This window comes from Ailuropoda melanoleuca, chromosome 11, assembly GCF_002007445.2.
Source record: "Ailuropoda melanoleuca isolate Jingjing chromosome 11, ASM200744v2, whole genome shotgun sequence".
In the NCBI taxonomy this organism is placed as follows: domain Eukaryota; kingdom Metazoa; phylum Chordata; class Mammalia; order Carnivora; family Ursidae; genus Ailuropoda; species Ailuropoda melanoleuca.
In genome coordinates, this window is record NC_048228.1 from 21,619,245 (window position 1) to 21,643,433 (window position 24,189).

The window sequence follows — 24,189 nt, forward strand, 5'->3', positions numbered from 1 at the left end:
TTTTTTTTTTTTTTTTGAGAGGGAAAGAGAGAAAGAGAAAAAGAGAAAGAGGAAGAGGGAGAGAGTGGGGAGGGGCAGGGAGAGAGGGAGAGAGAATCTTAAATAGGCTCCATACCCAGCACAGAGTCCCACAAGGGGCTTGATCTCATGACCCTGAGATCATGACCTAAGCCGAAATCAAGAGTTGGACACTTGACTGACTAAGCCACCCAGGCACCCTTATAATAGATATTTGTAAATATTAGTTATTTGAATGAATATATGAGTGAATGAGTACTTTATTCAGCCTTCTCCTCATTATCATTCTTTTCCCCAAACTTCTTTTTCCTCTCAAAGGTCTTTTAATTTCTATACTCTCCTCACCTGTCATTCACGTTGGCTAAATAATGCCCATAGCATCTATGCACAAGTTTAAGGTTAGGCAGTGATCCTCAACTGGGGACATTTGGCCTCCTACAGGACACTTGGCCATGTCTAGAGACATCTGGGGATGGGGGAGACACTACTGGCAAATAGAGGGTAAGGGCCAGGGATGCTGCTAAACGTTCTACCATGTGTAGAATCGCCTTCCACGGCAAAGGACTAACAGGCCGCACAAGTCAAAAGTGCCAATATGGAGAAACCTTGCATTGAAGTATGGAAGAAGAGAGAAAAAGGGAAAGAACTGAATGCAAAAGGAGGGAAGAAGTGAAGATAAGATCCTTTTTCTGGACAGGACCCAGAAGGTAACTATTTTAGGCTTTGGAGACCGTAAGATCTCTGGTGGCAACCACTCAGCACAGCCATAATTAATACGTAAATGAACACCTGTACTTGTGTTTCAATAAAACCTTATTTAAGGGCACTGACTTATTTAAATTTCATGTAATTTAAGGCGAGAGAACTGGACGAAAATAACTATGATGGAGTACTACAGTAGTTCGGTGTTCATACTAGACAGATTAAGCTAGAATATGCTGAGGGACAAACAACCTCAAAATCTCAGTGGTTTACAGTAACAAAGGGCATTTCTCACTCACAGTGCAGGTGCACTGTGTGCTGGCTACGTTCTGTTCCATGTTGTTTCCATCCTGGAATTCAGACAAATAGAGGCACCTTTATCTGGAACATTGTTGGATCTAGTGGCAGAAGAAAAATGGAGGGCATGGCAGACATGTGCTGACTTTGGACTTTTTTGACTCAAATCAGCATACATCACTTTTACTCATATTTCACCAGCCACAATAAGTCACACACCCATGCTAGATTTCAGTGGGGTGAGATAATGGAATCCTCCCCAGGGAGGGGCAGGAACTATGTGTGAACAATACCATAGTCGGACACATCACCTCTCCTTAGTGCCTCACTTGCTTAGCTTTGGTTATGCTTGAACCCAAGTTTACTGTGTTATGCAAACTAGTGTATAAGTGGGGTTTAGGAGCGATAATAATGACAATAAAAGCATCTAATGTTTATTCGGTGATTATTATTTCCCATACATTCAGCCTTTGCCTGTATTCTTGCATTTCATTCTCATAACAACCCATTGAGGTAGTTACTATTTTTTTTATTAATTTTTTTTTTAAGATTTTATTTATTTATTTGACAGAGATAGAGACAGCCAGCGAGAGAGGGAACACAAGCAGGCGGAGTGGGAGAGGAAGAAGCAGGCTCCTAGCGGAAGAGCCTGATGTGGGGCTCGATCCCATAATGCCGGGATCATGCCCTGAGCCGAAGGCAGACGCTTAACCGCTGTGCCACCCAGGAGCCCCGGTAGTTACTATTTTTATCCTCACTTTATACATGAGGACACTGAGCAACAGAGAGATTAAATGTATTTGACTGCCAAGTAGTTGAGATTCAAATCCAGATCACTCCAATTTATTTTTTTTATTTTTTATTTTATTTATTTAAATTCAATTAACATGTAGTGTATTAGTTTCAGAGGTAGAGTTCGGTGATTCATCAGTTGTATAAAACACCCAGTGCTTATTACATCACATGCCCTACTTAATACACATCGCCCAGGTACCCCATCAGATCACTCCAGTTTTAAAGCACACATTTCTATTCTAATGCTGTAGTTAAGACCATAGATTCTTGAGTGTTGTTGTGTCTGTAAAATATATCCAATATACTTAAAATCTAGGATAAAATGCAAAAAAAAAACCAAAAAAAAAAAAAAACCCCATAGATTCTGGTGATAAACTGCCTAGGTTCGAAATCCTGGCTGGTGCCAGACACTACTTTATGGCCTGAGCAAGTTCTACAACTTCTGTCTCAGTTTCTCCATCTGGAAAATAGGATATATATTTTTTTAAAGATTTTATTTATTTATTTGACAGAGAGAGACAGCCAGTGAGAGAGGGAACACAGGCAGGGGGAGTGGGAGAGGAAGAAGCAGGCTCCCAGCAGAGGAGCCTGATGGGGGGCTCGATCCCAGGACTCTGGAATCACGCCCTGAGCCGAAGGCAGACGCCCAACGACTGAGCCACCCAGGTGCCCCTGGAAAATAGGATATTAACAGGACCTACCTCATGAAGTTTCTGTAAATGTAAATATAGAAATTAAAGTATGTGGAGTGCTAGTGTTTAGGACAGTACTTGGTCAAAAAAAGTTTGCTATTATTATTTGCTAATGTTTTAGAAAGCTCCACTGATAATTCTATTACCCTACCTTCTGTTGTCTCTTTATTCTCAATTTCCTTTGAGAATTACTGTTCTAAATTTTTGCTCCCACCTTACATTTTTCTATTTTTGGACTAACATTTTACCAACAGAGAGGGTAAACTATAGGAATACCATTGCCTCCAACGGGCAGCTGTATATATCTGTTTCCCAGACCTTCCCTACCTGTCACTTTTATGTTCATGGTTTATTATTTGAACTCCTAGTTTATATTTATGTGGGTGCATAGCAAGGATCTGGAATACTGGAGTAGACTGCCTAGGTCCAAGGTAATAACACTGGCCCTGCTCCTTGCTACATGACCTTGCTGATCATTTCTTCCAGTTAATTTTAAAAAGTTGATGGTATACTGCAGTTTAATTTTGGAAACAATATACTGATTTTCCTCCCTTGTGAAAATCAGGACAAACCAGCAAGCAGAGAGGAAGTTGTTCTTGGCATAGGTCTATCAGTCATCAGCCTTTTGAAAACCAGATGCTGTTTGAGAAGGCCCTGATGGACTACTGAAGTTGTTATGACAGAGTGTGCGCAGCTCTTTTGCATGTGGAGTAAAGAGAACTAAACAATTCATTTTCCATTTTAGTGCTTAAAATGGAATGAAACAGAATGACTTGGAGGCAAGTTGTAATTGTTTCATTTACCATCCCCCTCAACTTATATTTTTCTTTAAAAAAATGTGTTTATTACATAAAGCAGGAGGATAAGCCATCCCACTCCTCGTCGACTTGAAACAATACATAGACTTCAAGTGCTGGTTTTGATTGTTGAGTAATTTGAAGTTAGGGTGTTAAACCTCATAAGGATAGTAGGGCTTTCCTGATGATTTATGGTGTTAATGTGTTTTTTCTTCTGAAGTCACTTAAAATAATATTTTTAAAGTTCTGGTCTGGAAATTTCTTTTTTTTTTTTAATCTTTCTCCCCATCAGGCTGCATTTGAGTTTGTCAGTTTAGCTGTGTAGATTAAGAAGCAATAATTAAGAAATAGCAGTAGGAAAGTTTACAAAGTCTGAAAGTATTTAACTAAGGCACATTATTATGTAGCTAAAATCAAAGCTAAGATTTTGTTTTCATGTGCTTCAGTTATCATCAAATCAATCTTAAATTATTTGAAGCTTCCAAATAAATTTTGATTTTCTAGATATAGCAGACTGAAATGTAGTCATTTACCTTTTTTGCTGTCTATTGGACTTACATTGTGGATCTACGAGGCATCAAGTGCCATATTAAACATATTCTTGCCACCGGCTTCTACAAAATTGATGTCTTTAATCACGTCACGAATATAAATTTGATCAGTGCTATTCTGTATGGATTAGGATCTAAGGGCTTATACATAAAAGTTATGTATAAGAAGATATATCCTCAGATATGCAGAGTCATGCTGGAGACATACATGGGTTTCCTCATTTTCACACTTAGATTGCTAGGTTAGATCAAAGCTAAATTCTAATTCCATTTAGTTTTATGGAATAATCAACCTTCTCTCTTTCCTGACCAGTTTCCAATTATTTAGTCTTTTTTCTCTAAAATCCATTGAGCAAAGTTAAGCACTATCTTCCCTCTAATTTCATAGCATATTGAAGGAGCTTTGTAGGGAATGGAGCAGGACGACAGAGTACCAAGCATGAAAAAAGCTAGGTTCTTGAATTGTATTTGCCTCATGCTAAATTATTTGGGGAATGCTGCAGTCATTATTATTCGAGAGTAAAGTGACACTGGAAAACAACAACATATTTTCTTCAGGTTAATCATTCAGATTTATTTTAAAAAGGAGAAGAGAGTTCTTTTGTTGATTTTATAGTAAAGGCAATAGCCATTTCTTTGGCTAATTCACGCAATCCTTGAGTAAAATTTAAACCTCGGTTACTTTGGTAGGATTTAAAGGAGTAGGACACATGTGAATACAATGATATGAGATATGTGTAATTCTGAATAATAAAATAAAGATTAAGATGGTAATTTTGGTCCCTCAAGTACTGGTATTTAAACTTTAAAAATCAATCAAGAGAGAAGATTAAGTGGTGTTTCTTTGGTACTAAAAATGTAAAGCTAAGACCAAATTGTTCTATTTTCACAGATATAAGATATAAAGAATGATATTTAAAGACATTAAAATGGCTATTAAATTCTCTTCAGTTTGCAAAGAATCTCCTATGAAGTACACTTAGAAGAAATCCCTGAGAACATTAACTACTCTCTTAGTATCTTCCTTCATAAACAAAGAACACAACTTAAAAGCTTTGCAAGACATAGAAACACACTACTCAGCAAAAGCAGTATCTGCGTATAAGACTCCTTCCATTGTGCTTGTAAATTCGGCCACCAAATATGTCATAGGAGAAACAACAGGTTCACAAAATTAAAATATGATATTTAGATACATTAACTGTTCCTAGGTAAATCCAAAAACCACTGTCTTATGGTGTCTCTGTTTTGCCTTAACCACTCGATATTGTTCTTCACTGTTTCCAGCACTTGCTCCCTAGGTGTTTCTCCTGCTCCAGCATCTGGATATTTTTTAAAAAAGCTCTCCATCTAGAAAAGAGAGGGAAATAATTAAGAAAGTCATTTTCAGCCCAGCTAGTCTTCAAGGCTTTTATTTACAAGCTGGATTTGTTTCTTTCTTTCCTGGAAATTCATTATCATTGCACAACAGTGAGTTACATGTCCTGGTGCATAGCTGAGACTGAGCCCGTCTCTCAGATTGGCAATCATTACCCATGGCTTTTGGACTTTTGGCAGCATGTCAGGTCCAGAGAGGCTCTGCCATCTTGGGGAAGGAGAGCAGCGCACTAGCGGCTGCGTTCCCCTCTGTACTCCTGCTGTTTCTCTATTTTCTGTGCATTCACCAGCATGGTCCCTGGAAAACCCAATCTGTGGGATGTGGGCTTTGCTTAGCCTTTCACTTCAGCAGTTGGGAATATTTTAATATACTTTCAGTTGCCTTATTAAGGCCTCATAATAACATCTCTGTTAACCTTGGTTCTCTCTTTTGTCTTTCTTCCAAACTCTTCCCCCAAAGTCAATCATAGTAGTGTTTGCCACTTATAAAAATAAGAATTATTTTGTTCAGAAGAATGTTAACACTCCAATGTAACATACAGAAAATTCATACAATCTCAATTTTCCAATATTAATAAGCATTTTCCCCCCTGGAACTGAGATATTTGAAACCTAAATGTCTTTGAATTCCAAAACTATGAATTTTGAAAGGAATCAAATCGTGACTATCTTATTCTAGCTTACATTTATGAGGAAAGGGGAGACATACTGTCCACACTGGTAAGCTGAAAGGTCTCACGTAGCCTTCTAGGCCTTTTAAAGGCTTAGCTTTCTCAACTTTTACACTTTATTTCTTGGTTATTTGATTTGTTTTCCGTTTAGAAAAAATAGGTCTACATTTAATTAGCTATAAGAATTATTTCTTTCTCCTTGTCGTCTGAGGTCTGAATGGAGAAAACGCCATTTACATTTGGAAAAAAAAAAAAAAAGTTTGATTCTGTTCTTCCCAGACAAGTGTGGAGGGGTTTGACTTCATACCTGCCAGAGCTGTAGTTCCGTGTTGAAAGGTTCTGCTATCGTGACGATCCTGCCAAGGTTCCTGTCATTGAGAGTGTACCTGAAGGGGGTTTAAGCAAGTAAGAGGGGGTATAAGTGCTCGAACTTTAAATCCTTTCTCTAGACATAGACATTTCCTTTTGATTTTGTGGGTTTTTAAAAACGGTAATTTTGGGGCGCCTGGGTAGCGCAGTCGCTAAGCGTCTGCCTTCGGCTCAGGGGTGATCCCGGCGTTCTGGAATCGAGCCCCACATCAGGCTCCTCCGCTATGAGCCTGCTTCTTCCTCTCCCACTCCCCCTGCTTGTGTTCCCTCTCTCTCTCGCTGGCTGTCTCTATCTCTGGCACATAAATAAATAAAATCTTTAAAAAAATAAATAAATAAATAAAAATAAAAACAGTAATTTTTTTTTTAAATAACCAAACCACAGTAAGTAAACACATTTAATTTAAAATTTCTATTACAGGAAAAATCTTAGTACATCCTTCAGCCTTTTTGTATACAGAGCCACAACACTGTCCCAGATGTGGTGACTGCTGGTGGGACTCCCCCAATCTGTTCTTTTATCCTGCACACAGGAGAACCCAGATAGAGATGACATTTCTCCGCCTCCCTCACAACTACGTGCAGACGGGCGGCTCTGTTCTTATCAGCGGAACCGGAGCAGAAGCGCCACGTTCATCCTCTGCCTCCTTGCTTAAGTCGAGGAAAATTGCTTGCCTTGGACTTCTGGTTTTTTCTCCCCTTCTTCCAAGCTTCAACCACACCGACAGGATAAGGTCCTAGGCCTTATGGGGCAGAACGCTTTAACAATTTGGAGTGCTCACTTCAGTAGACTAACATGAGTGAGAAATAATTGTGTAAGCCCTTTAAGCTGCTGCATTTCTGTGCTTCCCGTACAGCGGAGTAGCTCTAGTCACCTTTACCCTGATAAATCCTCCATGCATCTTCCCACAGGTATAGAAATTTGAACATAAGCTATTTACTCTTCCTCCAAAAAGCTTTATTAGCTGCTTGCATACTGTATTTGTCTGTATCAGCCTATATGATCTATATTAGGCTACGCAAAGACACTTGAAGCTAAGCGCAAAGATAAGATTTTAGAGATGATACTCTATTCTTGGCCCTGTCATACTTTCACTCTTAAAGAGCAAGAATCAGAAATTTTCTAACAGACCATAATACAAATAATTGTGTTACATATAAAAATCTCATTGCAACCAATCACAGTGTGAGAAAAACAACCACAAGAATTATGTATTGACTTTGAACCACCGGAATGCTGTGGAAGGATAAAGAAAACATACTGCTGTAGGGAGAGGTAAACAAACAGCAGAAGAAATTTTACATTTAAAAATTACCACATAACAAAAGCAGAAGCCATGCAGATAAAAGCTAATAATGTTTGTTGTGTGTATTTTAAAAATTTTTGTACTAAAAAGCTCATAAAATTAAGTCAAAATTCGTTTTTTTATTGTGAAAAGAGCAAATATTTTCACTATACAAAGAACACTTACCAATTGGTAAAAGGGAGAAATATGCCAACGTGAAATTATCAAAGAAATGATTCAGCAGTTTGCAAAAGAAACATAGAGAAAATGTACCAATGGGAAAAAACAGGAAATGTTCTAATAATTAACCATGATTTTCAGTGAACTAGGTCCAGTGCTCACTCTTATCACAGACACCATTGAATTGAAATCCACCATGTCTTTCCTCTTTCATGTCTTAGTAGTCTAACGTAAGCAGTTTCCTTTTACTTAATGTCATCAGTCATTCTCCCAAATATAAGACTCTGAGGCATCTATTCTCAATGCTGTCCCAATAACATATATGCTGTACTTCCTCGCCCTTGACAGACTCCGACATCTCCAAATCTCTTGATCCCTTCCACCTAGCCTTCTGGAACTATCCCTTTCCAGGGAATATTTCTTCTCATTTCGAGAATGTTTATTTTCCCACATCCTTCATAGAAGCAAGTCAGAAATGGAGTTGATGTGCTCATTCTGCTATTGTGGATTATGGACCATTATTTCTCCACTCTTTTTAAAAACCTCTGTTCCTGCTAGTTATTCCCCCTCATCTAATTTATGCACCTGACTCCTAGTCTTTCTCTCTACTCCAAGCTGTGATTTCAAGGTCCACATCGATGACAAACACAACATCTCAGCTCCTTAGTTTCTTTACATTCTCATTCCTAATGATATCTTTACCTTGGCCGCCAATTCCCATGATCATACCTTGTGATCATCCATAAGTACACTGTCTCTAAAATTGTTCATTCATGCACCCTCCATGATAAAATTTACCTGTCAGTTTTCACTATGACCATTCTCTGACTTTATCTGGATTTCTGGGCCATTGACCATCCCTATCCTTACTTTCTCCTGGACCATGAACTCTTCCTTTTCTTCCATTTGTTTCCTTATATAGTTTAGATTTCATGGGATACCACTTTCAATAACATTTTTTTTTAAGCCATAAACTCCCTTACAGTTTAACAACTTGTTTCTAGCAAAACTTCAGTTTTGGATGAAATCAACTGCCCATTTCCTCTGTGTTTGCTAATCTGTCAAGGGAGGTCACAACTTTTTCCAAAAGGTTTCATGACAAATTCATGAATATCAATCTTAAATGGACCCTCCATGTTGACAGTCCTCCTACATTACCCTGGTCAGTTCATTTTCTTAATCCCTGAATTCCTTTTTTCAAGTTTTTCACTCTCTTCCAACCTCCAGACATCTTCCTGCTTCCCTCCTTCTTCAACAAAGATGACTTTGTCTTCTAATTTACAGAGAAAATGCATAGTAACTCCTATATCTTTTAGGTTACAAACATACAAAGATACCTATTTTTCTTCTATCATCTGTGCATTGGCTCCAATTTCTCCCCACTTGCTCTTTTTTTTTTTTAAAAGATTTTACTTATTTATTTATTTGACAGAGAGAGTACAAGGAGGGAGAGTAGCAGGCAGAGGGAGAGGAAGCAAGCCCCTTCACTGAGCAGGGAGCACAATGAGGGGCTTGATCCCAGGACCCTAGGATTATAACCTGACCCGAAGGCAGATGCTTAGCCGACTGAGCCACTCAGGCACCCCTCTCCCCACTTTCTTAAAAATTTTATTTTTAAAAGAATCTTTTCTGTCTTACATATTAAATCTCTCATTCTTCACTGGGTCTTTCTCATCAGCTTTAAAATATATTAGGGGCGCCTGGGTGGCACAGCGGTTAGGCGTCTGCCTTCGGCTCAGGGCATGATCCCGGCGTTGTGGGATCGAGCCCCGCATCGGGCTCCTCCGCTGGGAGCCTGCTTCTTTCTCTCCCACTCCCCCTGCTTGTGTTCCCTCTCTCGCTGGCTGTCTCTGTCTCTGTCGAATAAATAAATAAAATCTTAAAAAAAAATAAAAATAAAATAAAATATATTAAACATATTAAAACTATCTTCCACAAAGAAAAAAAAATTCTCTTCCTTGATCCAGCATCTCTCTTAACATCCTTTTTCTCACCTCCCCATTCATAGTCAAACTCTTTGAAAGAGTTCTCTACATTTAATATCTTCATTTCCTCTCCAGTGATTGATTTATTAATTTGATTCAATTTAGGTTCTGCCACCATCACTCCACTGAAAAATTCTTTCTAGAGTTACCAATAACTTCTTTTTTTAAAAGATTTTATTTATTCATTTGAGAGAGAGAGAGGCAGAGAGAGCACAGCAGGGGGAGAGGCAGAGGGAGAGGCAGACTCCCCGCTGAGCTGGGAGCCTGATGCGGGGCTCCATCCCAGGACCTGGAGATCATGACCTGAGCCGAAGGCAGACGCTTAACCATCTGAGCCACCCAGGAGCCCCTAGAGTTACCAATAGCTTTTATGCCAGTAAATCTAATGGGCATTTTTCTGTCTTGGATTTACTCAAACCTTAAGTAGCATTTGACAAGGGACTATAACTTCCTTGAAATAATCTTCACTTCAACATCTCAAAAGAGACTCAAAGGCATCATAAATAGAAAACTGAATTCATTGTTCTCCCTCTCCTTATCTTTTCTAGAAATCGAGGCATTATCCTTGTCACCTCACTTCTGTCCTATTTCTAATGTTGTTCTTACCTCTTTATCTTCATTGTTATATCCAGAGTCCAATCTACCACTATCTTCTGTTGGGACTGCTAATAGCTCTGTAACTGCTTTTCCAAATTCACTCTGGTCCCCATTTAGGTCTGTGCTTTACCACCAGTGTTTTCTTTTCAAAGTAAAATCAATCATTTCACTTTCTTACTTAAAACCCTTTAGTGATTTAGCACTGCCCTTATAACAACAGCCCAAATCTTAACTGACCCTGCAAAGGTTGTCCCTTCTCTTTTCTCCTTTCTGATAGAAGGTATTTGGCCAGGAATGCTTCACCTCTTGTTCACCTAAATAACTCCTGTTCTTCCTTTAGAATTCAGCTCAACCATCACTTCCTTAGGGAAGCCCTTAATGTCCAAATTCTCTTGACTTGGTCAGTTTCCCTTTTACACTCTTTCAGTGTGACTGGAACCTCTTCTATTTGTAATTATTACAGTTTGAAGTGTACATGTATTTGTGTGATTCTTTAATTAACATTGGTCTCCATTACCAGACCCTAAGGTCCATGACAGAGATCCAAGTCTGTTTCTACTATTATATCTTCAATGTCAAGCACAGTGCCAGGCTCATAGCAGATGTTATACAATACTTACTGGATAAAAGGATTATAATTTAAAATGAGATATCAGTTTTTATATACTCAATTAGCAAGGATATTTCTTTTTTTCTTTAAGTTCTAGTTAGTTGACATACGGTTCAGTATTGGTTCAGGAGTAGAGTTCACTGGTTCATCATTTGCACATAACACCCAGCGCTCATCATAACGAGTGCCCTCCTTAATACGCATCACTCGTCTATCCCATCCCCTTCTCAGCTCCCTCCATGAGCCCTCGGTTTGTTCTCTATAGTTAAGAGTCTCTCATGATTTGTCCCCCCCCTTTTCCCCTCCTGAATGTTCATCTGTTTTGTTTCTTAAATTCCACATGTGAGTGAAATCATATAGGTACTTGTCTTTCTCTGATTGACTTATTTTGCTTAGCATAATACACTCTAGTTCCACTCAGGTCATTGCAAATGGCAAGATTTCATTCTTTTTGTTGGCTGAGTAGTATTCCATTGTATATATACACCACCCCTTCTTTATCCATTCATCAGTTGATGGACATTTGGGCTCTCTCCATAGTTTGGCTCTTGTTGATAATGCTGCTATAGACATCCTTCAAAGGTGTGTCTTTGCATCCTTTAGGTAAATATCTAGTAGTGCAATTGCTGGATCATTGGGTAGTTCTATTTTTAGCTTTCTGAGGAACTGTCATACTATTCTCCAGAGTGGCTTCACCACTTTTCATTCCCACCAACAGTTCAGGAGGGAATAATTCCCACCAGCAGTACAGGAGGGTTCCCCTTTCTCTCCATCTTGCCAACACCTATTTTCTCCTGTGTTGTGTATTTTAGCCATTCTGACAGGTGTGAGGTGGTATCTCATCATGGTTTTGATTTGTATTTCCCTGATGATGAGTGATGTTGAGCACCTTTTCATGTGTCTGTTGGCCACCTGGATCTCTTCTTTGGAAAAATGTCTGCTCATATCTTCTGCCCATTTCTTAACTGGATTGTTTCTTGGGTGTTGAGTTTGATAAGTTCTTTACAGATTTTGGATACCAGCCCTTTATCAGATGTTACTTGAAAATATCTTTTCCCATTCAGAAGGCTGCCTTTTAGTTTTGTTGATTGTTTCCTTTACCTTGTAGAAGATTTTTATCTTGGTAAGTCCCAGTAGTTCATTGTTGCTTTTGTTTCCCTTGCCCCTGGCAACATGTCTAAGAAGAAATTGCTGTGGCCAAGGTCAAAGAGCTTGCTGCTTGTGTTCTCCTCTAGGATGTTGATGGTTTCCTGTCTCATGTTTAGGTCTTTCATTAGCAAGGATATTTCTAAAGACACCTCTCAGTATTAGCAAGGGTTGGAAAAATGGGCAAAGTTAATAGTAAATTTTTTTCTTAGTGACTACAAATTAAAGGACATTTTGGGGAACTAGCAATGAATAGATTGAATAAAGACTGACACTACCTGTATAAATACTAAAAATGTAAGAACAAAATACGTTTATCCCAATAAACCCATATCATAAAAAGTGTAACATTTAAAGGGAAACATGCTGTATATTTATCATATTAATTACTTTTAAAACTAAAATAAGGATTTATCTTAAATAGTTAAAAAATAATATTATATAACGATCATCTTCTTGGACTTAATATTTACATAAGTATTATCATATTATCCAATGAAATTACTTCAATGCACATAAAGCTTTTAATTAAATTCTTACTAAATTTTTTTGTCTATGAAGCAGTCTTTAAATGGTTTCAGTCATGTCTCATTGACTTAATTTTCAACCATAGTCATAAATTAAAAACAAATCTTAGCACACCATACTACTGACTTGCTGAGTTCATTCACATTCACAGTTTCATCTAAGACCTTACTGGAATAGATAAAAGCAAAGACTAATTGCAGAAGTATCTTTGGAACATTTTGATTAAGTCTTGAACTAGAAAGGGCATTAATGATGTGGCCATCAGTCGTCATATAAATCACATGACAAAGCTCTTTATTAAAAAAAAGCAGCTTATTTATTTTAGGATGACAATAAATTGTTCAGGAACCTAGGCAGAAAAATCACTCATTCTGGATTCTGGAAAATATTCAAGAGTTTGGAAATATTTGTGTAAAGTTTGCTCATTTTTGTTTAATTCATCCTATCCAATTTTAGCAGGGAAATTCTATTTATTCAAACTAACCATAATTAATATTGGGCGTTATTTTTTTGTCCAACATGTGGTTGTAATATAATTTTATGTTTGAGGCTATGTGAAATAATACCTCATGAGAATTAGATCATTAGACTATGAAGAAATATTAAAAGCCTCGGGCAAGGGTTTTGGAACTGGCACTGGAAATAGTATATCAATTTATTATTTTTGTAAAATTCAAGATTAGGTCTAATAAATTTATTTTAGGGACAGATGTTTATGACTTCTATGACAAAATAACACCTCTTTTTTCTAGTTCTTATTAAGAGGTACAACAATGAACTAATTTTTTAAAATGAAAAATGTATTACTTGAAATAAATCACACCAGAACTATCCAAATAGGCCTTGAAAAGTACTTTATATTTAATAAACAATAAGAGAATTGCCATTTTATTATGCAAAATGGAACATTATTTACTTATTTTTTTACAATAATTCAAAAGTAAGCATTTTTCTTCATCTGCATAGGTTTCCTGAAGCATGTACCAAAAAAATGAAAGACTTATAGTCTTTTTGATTAAAACAAAATACTCACTACATGTCACTAGGCATATATTAAGCACAGGAAAGGTACCAGTTTGCATAACATGAAGGGTTACCTCCAGATAACAACATGTTCCGAATAGGAAGACTTATTAATTCTAAGTCATGCATTTCATTGAAAAAGTTATAAACAGATGGACAAAGCATCATACACACACACACACACACACACACACACACACACACCAGTCAATTTTTATAGAGATGGATGAGCAGTTACACTCAATCACTGCAAGAACAGAAAAGGCAAAGCTTCATCACAAATGGGCGAAAGCAATGTAGGGTATCTTAGTTGAAAGATATAATAAGGTATAATAAGATAATAAGATATAATCTGGATCTCAGAAGGATGAGAAATGTGAATGAACCTAATGGCAGCCTGGTGAATTGTGGGTGGAAAAGAGAACAGAAATAAAAGTTATCTTCATAGTTAGTATTTCTGATAAGGCAGTCATTATCACTGAGGTAGTGCTGATGGGAAAACAGGAGAGATTAAGAGAGGATAACAGGGCCTGTTTCGAGGCATGGCGATTACAGACAATAAAGGTCTTTTGTCAATGTTTACACATTTATTTGGGATATATCATCTATATGCATTTTATATTCTGTAGAAAAAAATTTAATGGGAATAACCACTAAATTTAGAGGATTAGGACCAAGAATAGCAACATTTCTTCTAAATGGGGCTGAAGAAATAAGAAATTTGGGAAAACATCTCTTTAGTTAGATTTCTTCCTCTCTTGTCCTTTCTTTTTCCCATTTTAAAATTGCTATTGCCTGGAAAATATAGGTCCCTTTATTACCTAAAGTATAATTACCTGCTCAAGAGAGATAAATATTATCACCCATATAAGCTCAGTAAGATATAAGGTTCCAGTTTGAACCTAAATCCAGCAACTCACTTAGTTTTCATTAAATCTTGAGAATTAAATATGTGCCTGACATTATACTAGGTGCTAACCCAACAGAGAGAGTTATATTAACTTGTTTTAACCAAACTAAAAATAATGCAATTTAGGTATCTCTCCAGGCTTCAGAATTCTGTAGATCAGTTGGAAACAATATTTTCTAGAAAAAGAATTAGGCCTAAAATTAACTAGTCTATTGCTTCCCTAGAAAGAAAATACCATGATCCTTTACTTCTAATAATATGCCATTCCAGATATTGTATAGATGTGAGAGAAAGTACAGCAAAGAGAAAAAGAAAGAACTTATCAATGGTATCAAATAAAGAGAACAACAAGCCATTTTCTGATTATCCCACCTGTTGACTAGATATTCCCAGTTGAGCTGAATCCAATTCCAGGCCATGTACTTCCCATAGCTGTTGTATGAGATATATCGGATGACTGTAAACACATCCTGAGATTTAATAAGGTTTGGGTCCTTGAGCAAATCTAGATATCTAAGAAAACACAAATAGAAAAACAGTTCAAAATGTTAACTATTAACTTTAAAAAAATTAATTGAATTTATTGTATACAAGCACTTCACCCACTTCCCTATTACCCCCTGAACTAAAAAACAAAGAGCCAGTAAATTAAGGGAAAGTACTTATACTTTTATTTTCTAAAGGATAAAAGTTACATCTTATTTGTCCTTCCCTAGATTGTAAGAAACAACCTTCTAAAGTAACCTATATGGTTAGATTAATTAGCTATAATTACAGTCTAATGGAAAGAAGTCCAAGATAAATTACGTGACCAAATCAATAGGTTTCTATTAACTCTATGCCATGGCTGTACCTAGAGGGAATATCATGACATACTCTAGACCACTGAATTTCCAGAAACTACCCTTTACTGGTAGTCCTGAATTTTTGTGTAATTTATCACTCATCCTCTAATTCACAAGAGTCTTAGTAAGGCAGGTAAACACTTGCTAATTTTCTCATCAGATGATCAGCACAGTCCCATCAAAATAATGGATCAATGAATCAATGGAAAATCATGGAAAAATGATCAAGTTCTTGATAGACTATTTTAGGGCCAAGAGCAGAATTGACATCTACCCCAAAGCAAGATGGTGAAGGAGTATTGTTGGCTTTGCTTCCAGTAGTCCTTATAAATTGGTTATTACATCGTAATTTCCTATTTATATTCTGTCTCTCTCATGAGCTATAAGTTTCTCAAGGATAGATGTCATGCCTTATTCATTTTTATTCCCACAATTTATATACTTACACATAGAAAGGACATCGTAAGTGTTGGTTAAGTGAATGCAATAAATAACTCAGAAACCATAACTAAGCAACAAATACATTAGGGCAGATGCTAGTTGATTTGGGGCATATGTGTAGTGGCAGGAGATTCGTGGTATGCGTATTGTGGCACATACTCCTTCTCTGCTCACAGAAACCAATTTTGTTCTGGGCTTGGGTCAAGGTATCCTTGATCCTAGGGAAGTAGGGAGGCTCCTACCCCAGCCTCAGAGTATGATGATGGCCCTAATCAGTCAAAGGAATTCAAGAACATCCTGTTGGCAAATGATCCAGTAGTAGACCTAGAGCATAACCCGGAACGATCAAGTGTGATCCAGTTCTGGTTATTAGGGGAAGCGTAGATAACCCACCTTTAAGCATAAAAGACAAAGCTTTGTGAGGAGGAACTCTTTTGTTCTTGTTCTCCTTTCACTGAACATATTTGTGTGAAGACAAAATATTTGGAACTCTAGAGGTTATGAGACATCCAACATGGCGAGGATGGCAGAACGGAAAGGGAAACATCCCAGGTCCTGAATGAAAATGTTGAACCACTGCTCACAACTAGAAACTGCCTACTCCCAGAATGTTTTCATATGAGATTACATATCTTTATTCCACTCTTACATGGATACTTTGTTTCTTGCCAGGAAAAATGAGATTTAATAGATGTTCTTGGAAATGTATCCTACTTTAATTTGCATCTTAAAGTGACAGTGACACATAAACCATCAAATGCCACTCATATGAACAGAAAAAACAACAAAAAAAACTTACCTTGACAAAAGGGTAACATTCTTCACCGATGCTAATCCATACAACAGTTTTTGTTTTTCCTGAGCTAATGAAGTTTTCTGGTATTGATCAAGAGTATAGTTCCATGAAGTCTCATTGCCAGAGTTCTGCATTCCATACCGATAAACCAAAAGCCTGAGATTTACAGGAAGCCTAGAAGAAGGAACAGTGTTTCAGAGATTTTAATTCTTCATTTCTAAGTTTGAAGTCCTCTAGAAATGAACACATGAACAGTCACCTTAAAGTCCCACTTAGCCACTGCTGAAATAATTGGGTAGCGTTTTCCAAGGCTTCTTGATCTCCCATTTTGCACGCAAGCCCTAACACGGAGGCACGGAGTAACCTTAAAAAACAAATACACACAAAGCTGGGGCCGTGAGCACTTTTTAACATGTTTTAACATACACAAATATTAAATGAAAATTAGTTTTAAAAATGTAAGAAATAACTTTGTAAGGTGGTCTCCAACATCATTCCATCCCAGAAGATCTGCAATGGGCTTCACTTGACTTTGGAAGTATTCCTGAAATAAAAGCACCATATACAATGAGTAATAATTTACTATTTATCAACAGTTTCTTATTTATTATAATCTACAGCCACCTGTTGTAATCTTCTTTCCCACTAGTTCAGAGAACTCTGGGCTTCTCCTTAGGAAACATGGCAATTCAGTTCTGAAGATAAGAACATCCTGGATCATTCTCTAATGTTTAATAAAGTTTAATAAAACTTTGAGTAAGCCCCTTTTGACCTCTACTTTTTAGTTAACATTTGTAAGAAATGGAGTAACACCTAACATACTTACTGCACTAAGAAGATTAATCAAGTATTGATGAAATAACAATAGTGAAAACTCATATATGTATACCGCCTTTGGATTTACAAAAGGTATTTATTTTATATGATATATACTGTCCCATTGCCATAGGCAGGAAAGTGCCAACATTCCTACTGTACAAAGGAAGTGAAGACTCATAAATATTAAATCGTTTGTCCAAATTCTTTCATTTAGTAAGTGGAAGAGCTAGAGATTTGAATCCAGCATTTCTTTAAAATTGCAAGTGTCCTACCAAAGTGCTGCAGAAACCCCAAAGCAAAGTATTTAGAATGACTATCCTATAATAAAATCTCAATGTGGAAATAACAGCAGCAAGAACAAGGAATACAATGGTATCAAAAATATAATGGTATCAAACTTATATTTTAGTAAGAATAAATTCATTTAACATAAATAAATCCATTGAAAATAAGATCTAGTGAGTATCTTGTCTATTGTAACTAAAATATTAGTTCTTGTGTTCTTTCTAACACTAAAATATATCGTTAGGTGGTATACTGCACCAGAAATACTGATACATTTCAAGTTAAAAAAATAGAGATAGTATCTCTTTAGTTTGACTAGCCATGTCATTGTACCTTCCTTTAATTTCACTTGGCACCCAGATGTGCTTTTGTGTCTCTCAGAAGCTCCTTGTCTCAGCAACTTCCCTATTCTTCTCATTGCTGCACCTTTACTGTCATAAGATAGAGCATTAACATCACCTCAATCACAGGGTATAGATCTTTATCATCTTCAAACATGCTAATGATATAGGTTATGGCTGAAATCACTCTCTGCCACGGTAAAAAATCTTCTTCCATTCTGAGATACTTGGTCAAGTTTAAAGCCATCTTGTAATCTAGAAGTTGAGCTCTAAGGGAGAGAAAAAAACCCATTAATTTAAAACCATACACTAAAAAAACAAAACAAAACAAAACCAAAACCAAAAAACCCAACCATAGACTAGTACTCATTTTTCTAAAAGTACTAATATGGAAATCATAGAATTCAATGTTAATGAGAATCCTTCTGTTAAGCAATCAAGAAAATGCATTTATTTGGGGGGGCCCAATCAAAACGGTTTGTTCACAATGATGCCTTAGTACTTTCATATATTCAATAGTAAGGAGGAAGACAGAGCATTAAAAAGTACATTTGAAAAATTGCTGAGGCAAAATTCCGGATAAAACAAAAGCCATTTAGCTATGGTTAATATCGATGAATAGACACAAGCCGATTACAATATATGAATGTGGGGCGCCTGGGTGGCTCATTTGGTTAGGTGTCCAACTCTTGATTTCAGCTCAGGTCATGATCTCAGGGTTGTAGGATCGAGCCTCATGTTGGGCTCCATGCTGAACAAGGAGTTTGCTTGAGTTTCTCTCTCTTTCTCTCCTTCTGCCCCACCACTCTCTCTAAATATATAAATAAATAAATCTTTAAAAAATACTTTATAAGAAAAAAATATACAAATGCACCATGATAATTATATCTTACTGAAATTATTTACATTTGATATGAAGAAGAAACATAACAATACTCATGAATTATAAATGTTTAAAACATTCCAATTGAACTTTTCTCATTAAAACATTTCCTTTTTCATACGTTTTCAAACAATATTGATAAATAAAAGTGGATTTTGTTCCTCCACAAATTTGAAGTTTCTATTGACATTTCAAAGTTTAAAGAATCCAGTTTTTTCTTCCTTAAAAGGAATTCTAGAACCTTTTGAAATACTGTTCTCAGAAATCTATTATGCCTCAAAATTTAGCCTAGGTTTTTTTTTTTTTAAGATTTTATTTATTTGACAGAGAGAGAGATAGCCAGCGAGAGAGGGAACACAAGCAGGAGGAGTGGGAGAGGAAGAAGCAGGCTCATAGCAGAGGAGCCTGATGTGGGGCTCGATCCCAGAACACCAGCATCATGCCCTGAGCCGAAGGCAGACACTTAAGGACTGTGCCACCCAGGCGCCCCAAAAAGAACCTTAGATGGGAATTCTGTCTTTTCAAATTATATTTTGAAAATTTAAATTAAATAATAAATTTTGAATTATTGAATTAGTAATCCTGATGCATTGAATGCTATTACATGTGAAAGTATTTGTAATTATATCTTGAATTCTCTCCAACAGTTCGATTTGAGGATGAACTAGTAGTATTGGACAGGTAGATAAGAATGAAAATCTTCGCCTCGTTTGATTTGTATTAATGAGATATGATAGTTTGTTTCCAGTTCAGAGAGCTGATTTCCTCTATTTTCTCAGATCCTAATCATTATATTTTGGACCATGGAGCCTCCTTAATAAAAACACAAGTAATATTGAGAAATGGAGTGTTTTATTGAGAATGCTTGCTTAGTAAGAAAAATTATACAATTTTGTGTTGATATTTGAAACTCGAGAATTTTCTAAATTTAATGATTCCCTATTTTCCCTGGTGGATAGAGCGACAACTATGTCCAGCTGGTGATTTTTAAGGTGTTTGTGAAGAATAGTGGTTGCTCTGAGGATCAGTTTAGCAACAAGAATAATGAAAGTTTAGGAAGAATGACCATTTGGTCAGAAACCAAGTGGTCTGTACATTTTAGGTAGGTGAAAAAATTAGAAGGAATGGGTCTCAGTTACCAGGGCCAGAAGAATTGGCTAATTAGGTAGCATAAGTAGAAGTAAGAAGAGAATCCAATTATCCAAAAGTTAGAGGTTCTGAGGAAATACTCTGTATTCAAACATTGAAAATCAATATCTTATCCTATACCCTTATTTTTCCAACATGCTTGATACAATAGTTCCATTTTGGTATCACTTGTTTTCTCTAAGTCTGAATCATATGGTCAGAACATTGGACTGGGAGTGAATGTTTGCTGGTTATTTTAGGGATAACATTTCGAAAACTTAGCTGATGCACTTTTCATTTCCCACAAATTATGTTACTCTGTAGCCCCTCCTGGTATTTGACTCTCCAGAGGAAGAACGGTATCATTGAGAACTATGATTCTCAAATTTGAGCATCTATCAGTGACACCTGAAAAGTTCATTAAATCACGTATTCTCAGACACCCCCCCACCCCCGCAGATTTTCTGATTTAGATGATTTGGAGAAGGGCCTAAGAATTTGCATTTCTCACAAGCTCCTAGGCAGTGTTGATACTGGTGGGACCACATGTGAAGACCTGGTTTTGAGAACAAAGACATGTATAGTGCCCTTCTCAGATCCCTTAACAGCACTGTTGGCTCACAGCTGCCACCTTCTTCAGAGAACAGCCCTTGGCCAAATATATCCATCTTGCCTAAGAGGTAATGTAATCCCCCACCCCTGGACATTAATTCTCTGATTCAGGAAGGCAACAAGCCAGCCCGCCTCCCTTAAGTTGGACACACTCTACAGCATAATTCATAGCTTTTTAGTGGAATCTGGCAAAGCTAGACTCCATCTGAGACCGTATCATGGCTCAGCTCTTTATCCCTGCCCCATCCTGTTTTTCTTTTTTCTTTTTTTTTTTTAAAGATTTTATTTATTTATTCGACAGAGATAGAGACAGCCAGTGAGAGAGGGAACACAAGCAGGGGGAGTGGGAGAGGAAGAAGCAGGCTCACAGCGGAGGAGCCTGATGTGGGGCTCGATCCCAGAATGCCAGGATCACACCCTGAGCCGAAGGCAGACGCCCAACCGCTGTACCACCCAGGTGACCCCCATCCTGTTTTTCATACCCCTGCCTCATGAGAGTACTCTCTCAATAAACTACACGTACGTGAACCTGCATACCATACTCCACTTCTAGGGGCTCAACCTAAGACAGCATTCTTATGCACCTTTGAGTCTCAAACTCCATTGGTTAAATCCATAGGCATACAGCAGTTCTGAAAGCCAGATATGGTTAAGAATTTTATTTTATTTTTATTTTATTTTATTTTTATTTTATTTTATTTTATTAAGGATTTTTTGGGTGCCTGGGTGGTTCAGTTGGTTAAGGGTCTGATTTTGGCTCAAGTTATCATCCCAAGGTCTTGAGATTGAGTCCCACGTCAGGCTCCCTGCTCAGTGGGGAGTCTGCTTCTCCCTTTCCTTCTGCCCCTCTCCCTCACTCGTGCTCTTTCTCTCCCTCTCAAATAAATAAAGAAAATCTTTAAAAGAATTTTTTTTTTATTTGAGAAAGTGAGCAAGAGGAAGAGAGAGAGAGAGCATGAGTGGGGAGGAAGGGGAGTGGGAGAGGGAGAAGCAGGTTCCCCCCTGAGCAGGGAGCCCCAGGCAGGCCTCAATTCCAGGACCCTGGGATCATGACTTGAGCTGAAATCTGGCACTTAACTGACTGAGCCATCCAAGCATCCCAATCATTCTTTTTATTTAAAAATCTTCCATCAATCTAGTAAAAGCCCAGCCTGATGAACTTATATCATAAAACTGTCCTATTATCTGGGAAAGATGGAGGCTATAACTTAAAGAAAGTTCCCACCAAACTTGATGGAAAAGAGGACAAATGGGTCTAATGAGAGAATTCTTGCCCTCTTATCTTGGGCTGAGGTACCCAGGAAGTTGGGGAATCCTATAACAAAAGGTTTGTTTTTGCTTCCCTGGGTGTGACCTGGAAGTACAGTACAGTCCTCAGAGAAGCTGAGTTAAGCATAGTGTGTTGTCAAACATCGCTCTTCACTGGGACATTAGAAACAGTTCGGAGAGGTACCTAGGTGGATGCAGCTGGCCCCATGTGCTTGTGTTCCCCAGCAAAGCCTTTGGTGGTGTGGAGAATTTCAAAAAGTCCCTATTGTGTCTGATTTCTCAGTGTTCACTTGCCAAAATTCAGATTCCTGGCTTAAAACAGTCTTTTTGCAAACAACTAGGTCCTTTCGGACGCTTTCCAATTACTCTACTCCTTTCTTTTTTTTTTTTTTTTAAGATTTTAATTTTATTTATTTATTTATATGACAGAGACAGCCAGCGAGAGAGGGAACACAAGCAGGAGGAGTGGGAGAGGAAGAAGCAGGCTCCTAGTGGAGGAGCCTGATATGGGGCTCGATCCCAGAATGCTGGGATCACGCCCTAAGCCGAAGGCAGAGGCTTAACGACTGCACCACCCAGGCGCCCCTCTACTCCTTTCTTTAAAAGGCAGCATGGGGGTGGGGGCAGACAGTAGGAGGGTGAAGTTGCTTATCCAGTTCTGTGTTGTGCTCTAGTTACCTCTGCAAACACCTGTAAAATGGTAAAACCAGTGACTCTAGAGGTCTGTAATCTTGGTGTGGCTGATGTTCACTTGGTGGCCTGTAATTTGCTAACTTGCTCCTCGCCTTGGATAGCATTGGAACCACTGCTGTGTGAAGCCGCACTGAAATTCTGTTCGGATCATTAGCTTAGGGGGCTTTTTAAGCCATCCTTTCTGCTCTTCTTTCCTCACCCTGGAGACTCCTGCCCCCACCCACAGGCTTGTTAGCTAGTGCTCTCTGCTTTCCCTTATGTTACTCCTCACCTCTTTCCTGGTTTCAGTACACAGTGGGTTACAGAGCACAGTCAAAGCTATTGAGAAGGAAAACCCTACTATAACAGGTGGACAAAAAAGGATTCTTTCTGTCTCTGTTTTGGCAAGGCCCCTGGCCTAACGTCCAAACCAGGCCCGTTGGCCTAAACCCCAAAGTAAGATGCAGGCCCCCCAAATCGGAACCAACACGGTCAGGACAGATTTTTGTGATCCTTCGCTGATAACCCATCACCAGCCTACTCCAGGGGTTGGGGAAGCTAGGGGCAGAATGAGACATTCTAACAGAGGGCTTTGGAGGATGGCTGCCAGGGTACTGTGAATGCTCTCCTCCCACAGGGGAGGGGGGATGCAGGAGGGTTTTCCCTCACAACAAGCCTAGGAAAAGGGGCTTTAGTGAAACCACTTGAAGAGTTTTACCTGTGTATTGTGGAGCTTGGGGCACAGTGGCCTGGTGTCTGATACCCTGAGAAAACTAAAGGATAAAAGACTACCGCTCTAACCTCAGAGTGAAGAGATAGAACTGCTTGGGGTGGCCCATCCTTCCAGACTTCAGTGGGGGAAAAGATATATGGATACTTCCTATGGACCAGATGTGGTTCAGAGATTTTCAACTTACCCACCTCAAGGGACTGCAAGAGAAAGACTCTAAGCAGTAAAAATGAGTATGGATGGCAAATACCCCATGAAAACAGCACACAAGAAAATGAATTGAACATCTTCAAAGTCCAGAGAGGACCAAACACAGACAGCATGTGAGGATCTTTTCTTCCCTTCACCTGCTTTCCCTCCCTGCTCTCCTTGCCTTAGCTCTGGAGGAGTCAGAGGCAGCCTGGCAAGGGAGGAGCAGTAGGGGTTCCATGCAACAAAATGGAGACGACGTCAAGCACCTTGTTCCCACTGCAGGTGGCTAGCCTGACACCAGCCTGTGTTGGGGGCAGGGAAGAACTTTAAGTGAAGTTGGTAACTTTGATGGTTTACTGGACTGGGCTCAAACTGACACTGAGCCTGTCTGGGGGACTTGAAGTGAGAGAATTTTTATTTCTTGCCTTGAACAAATGTGCCCATCTGGGTATTCATCCAGGGCAGTAAGAACACTGACTCCTCAAATTTGGGGACAGGGGAATCAAGAATATATTTATATTTAGATGTGCTCTTTTAGCCCTGCTTATGAAACATGTTGGTGAGATTTCTTTTTGAACACCAGAGTACAGCTGCATACTTATCCTACCACAGACACTGTTTAACTACATGTTTCTCCTTTTT

At 38.2% G+C, this 24,189-nt stretch overlaps 1 protein-coding gene across 1 annotated transcript in view; it reads right to left on the reverse strand.

Annotated features, from left to right (window-relative positions):
* Nucleotides 1-2,352: 2,352 nt before the first annotated feature.
* The window catches only part of ENPEP (glutamyl aminopeptidase), an 87,650-nt gene continuing 65,813 nt past the window's right edge, over nt 2,353-24,189 (reverse strand). The window contains exons 14-20 of the mRNA XM_002917514.4: nt 18,180-18,330; nt 17,087-17,160; nt 16,876-16,980; nt 16,620-16,790; nt 14,907-15,047; nt 6,208-6,286; nt 2,353-5,202 (exon numbers count right to left, since the gene is read on the reverse strand). Of these exons, the coding sequence (XP_002917560.1) occupies nt 5,050-5,202; nt 6,208-6,286; nt 14,907-15,047; nt 16,620-16,790; nt 16,876-16,980; nt 17,087-17,160; nt 18,180-18,330 (874 nt within the window). The 3' untranslated portion in view covers nt 2,353-5,049. The remainder of the gene's footprint in view (nt 5,203-6,207; nt 6,287-14,906; nt 15,048-16,619; nt 16,791-16,875; nt 16,981-17,086; nt 17,161-18,179; nt 18,331-24,189) is intronic.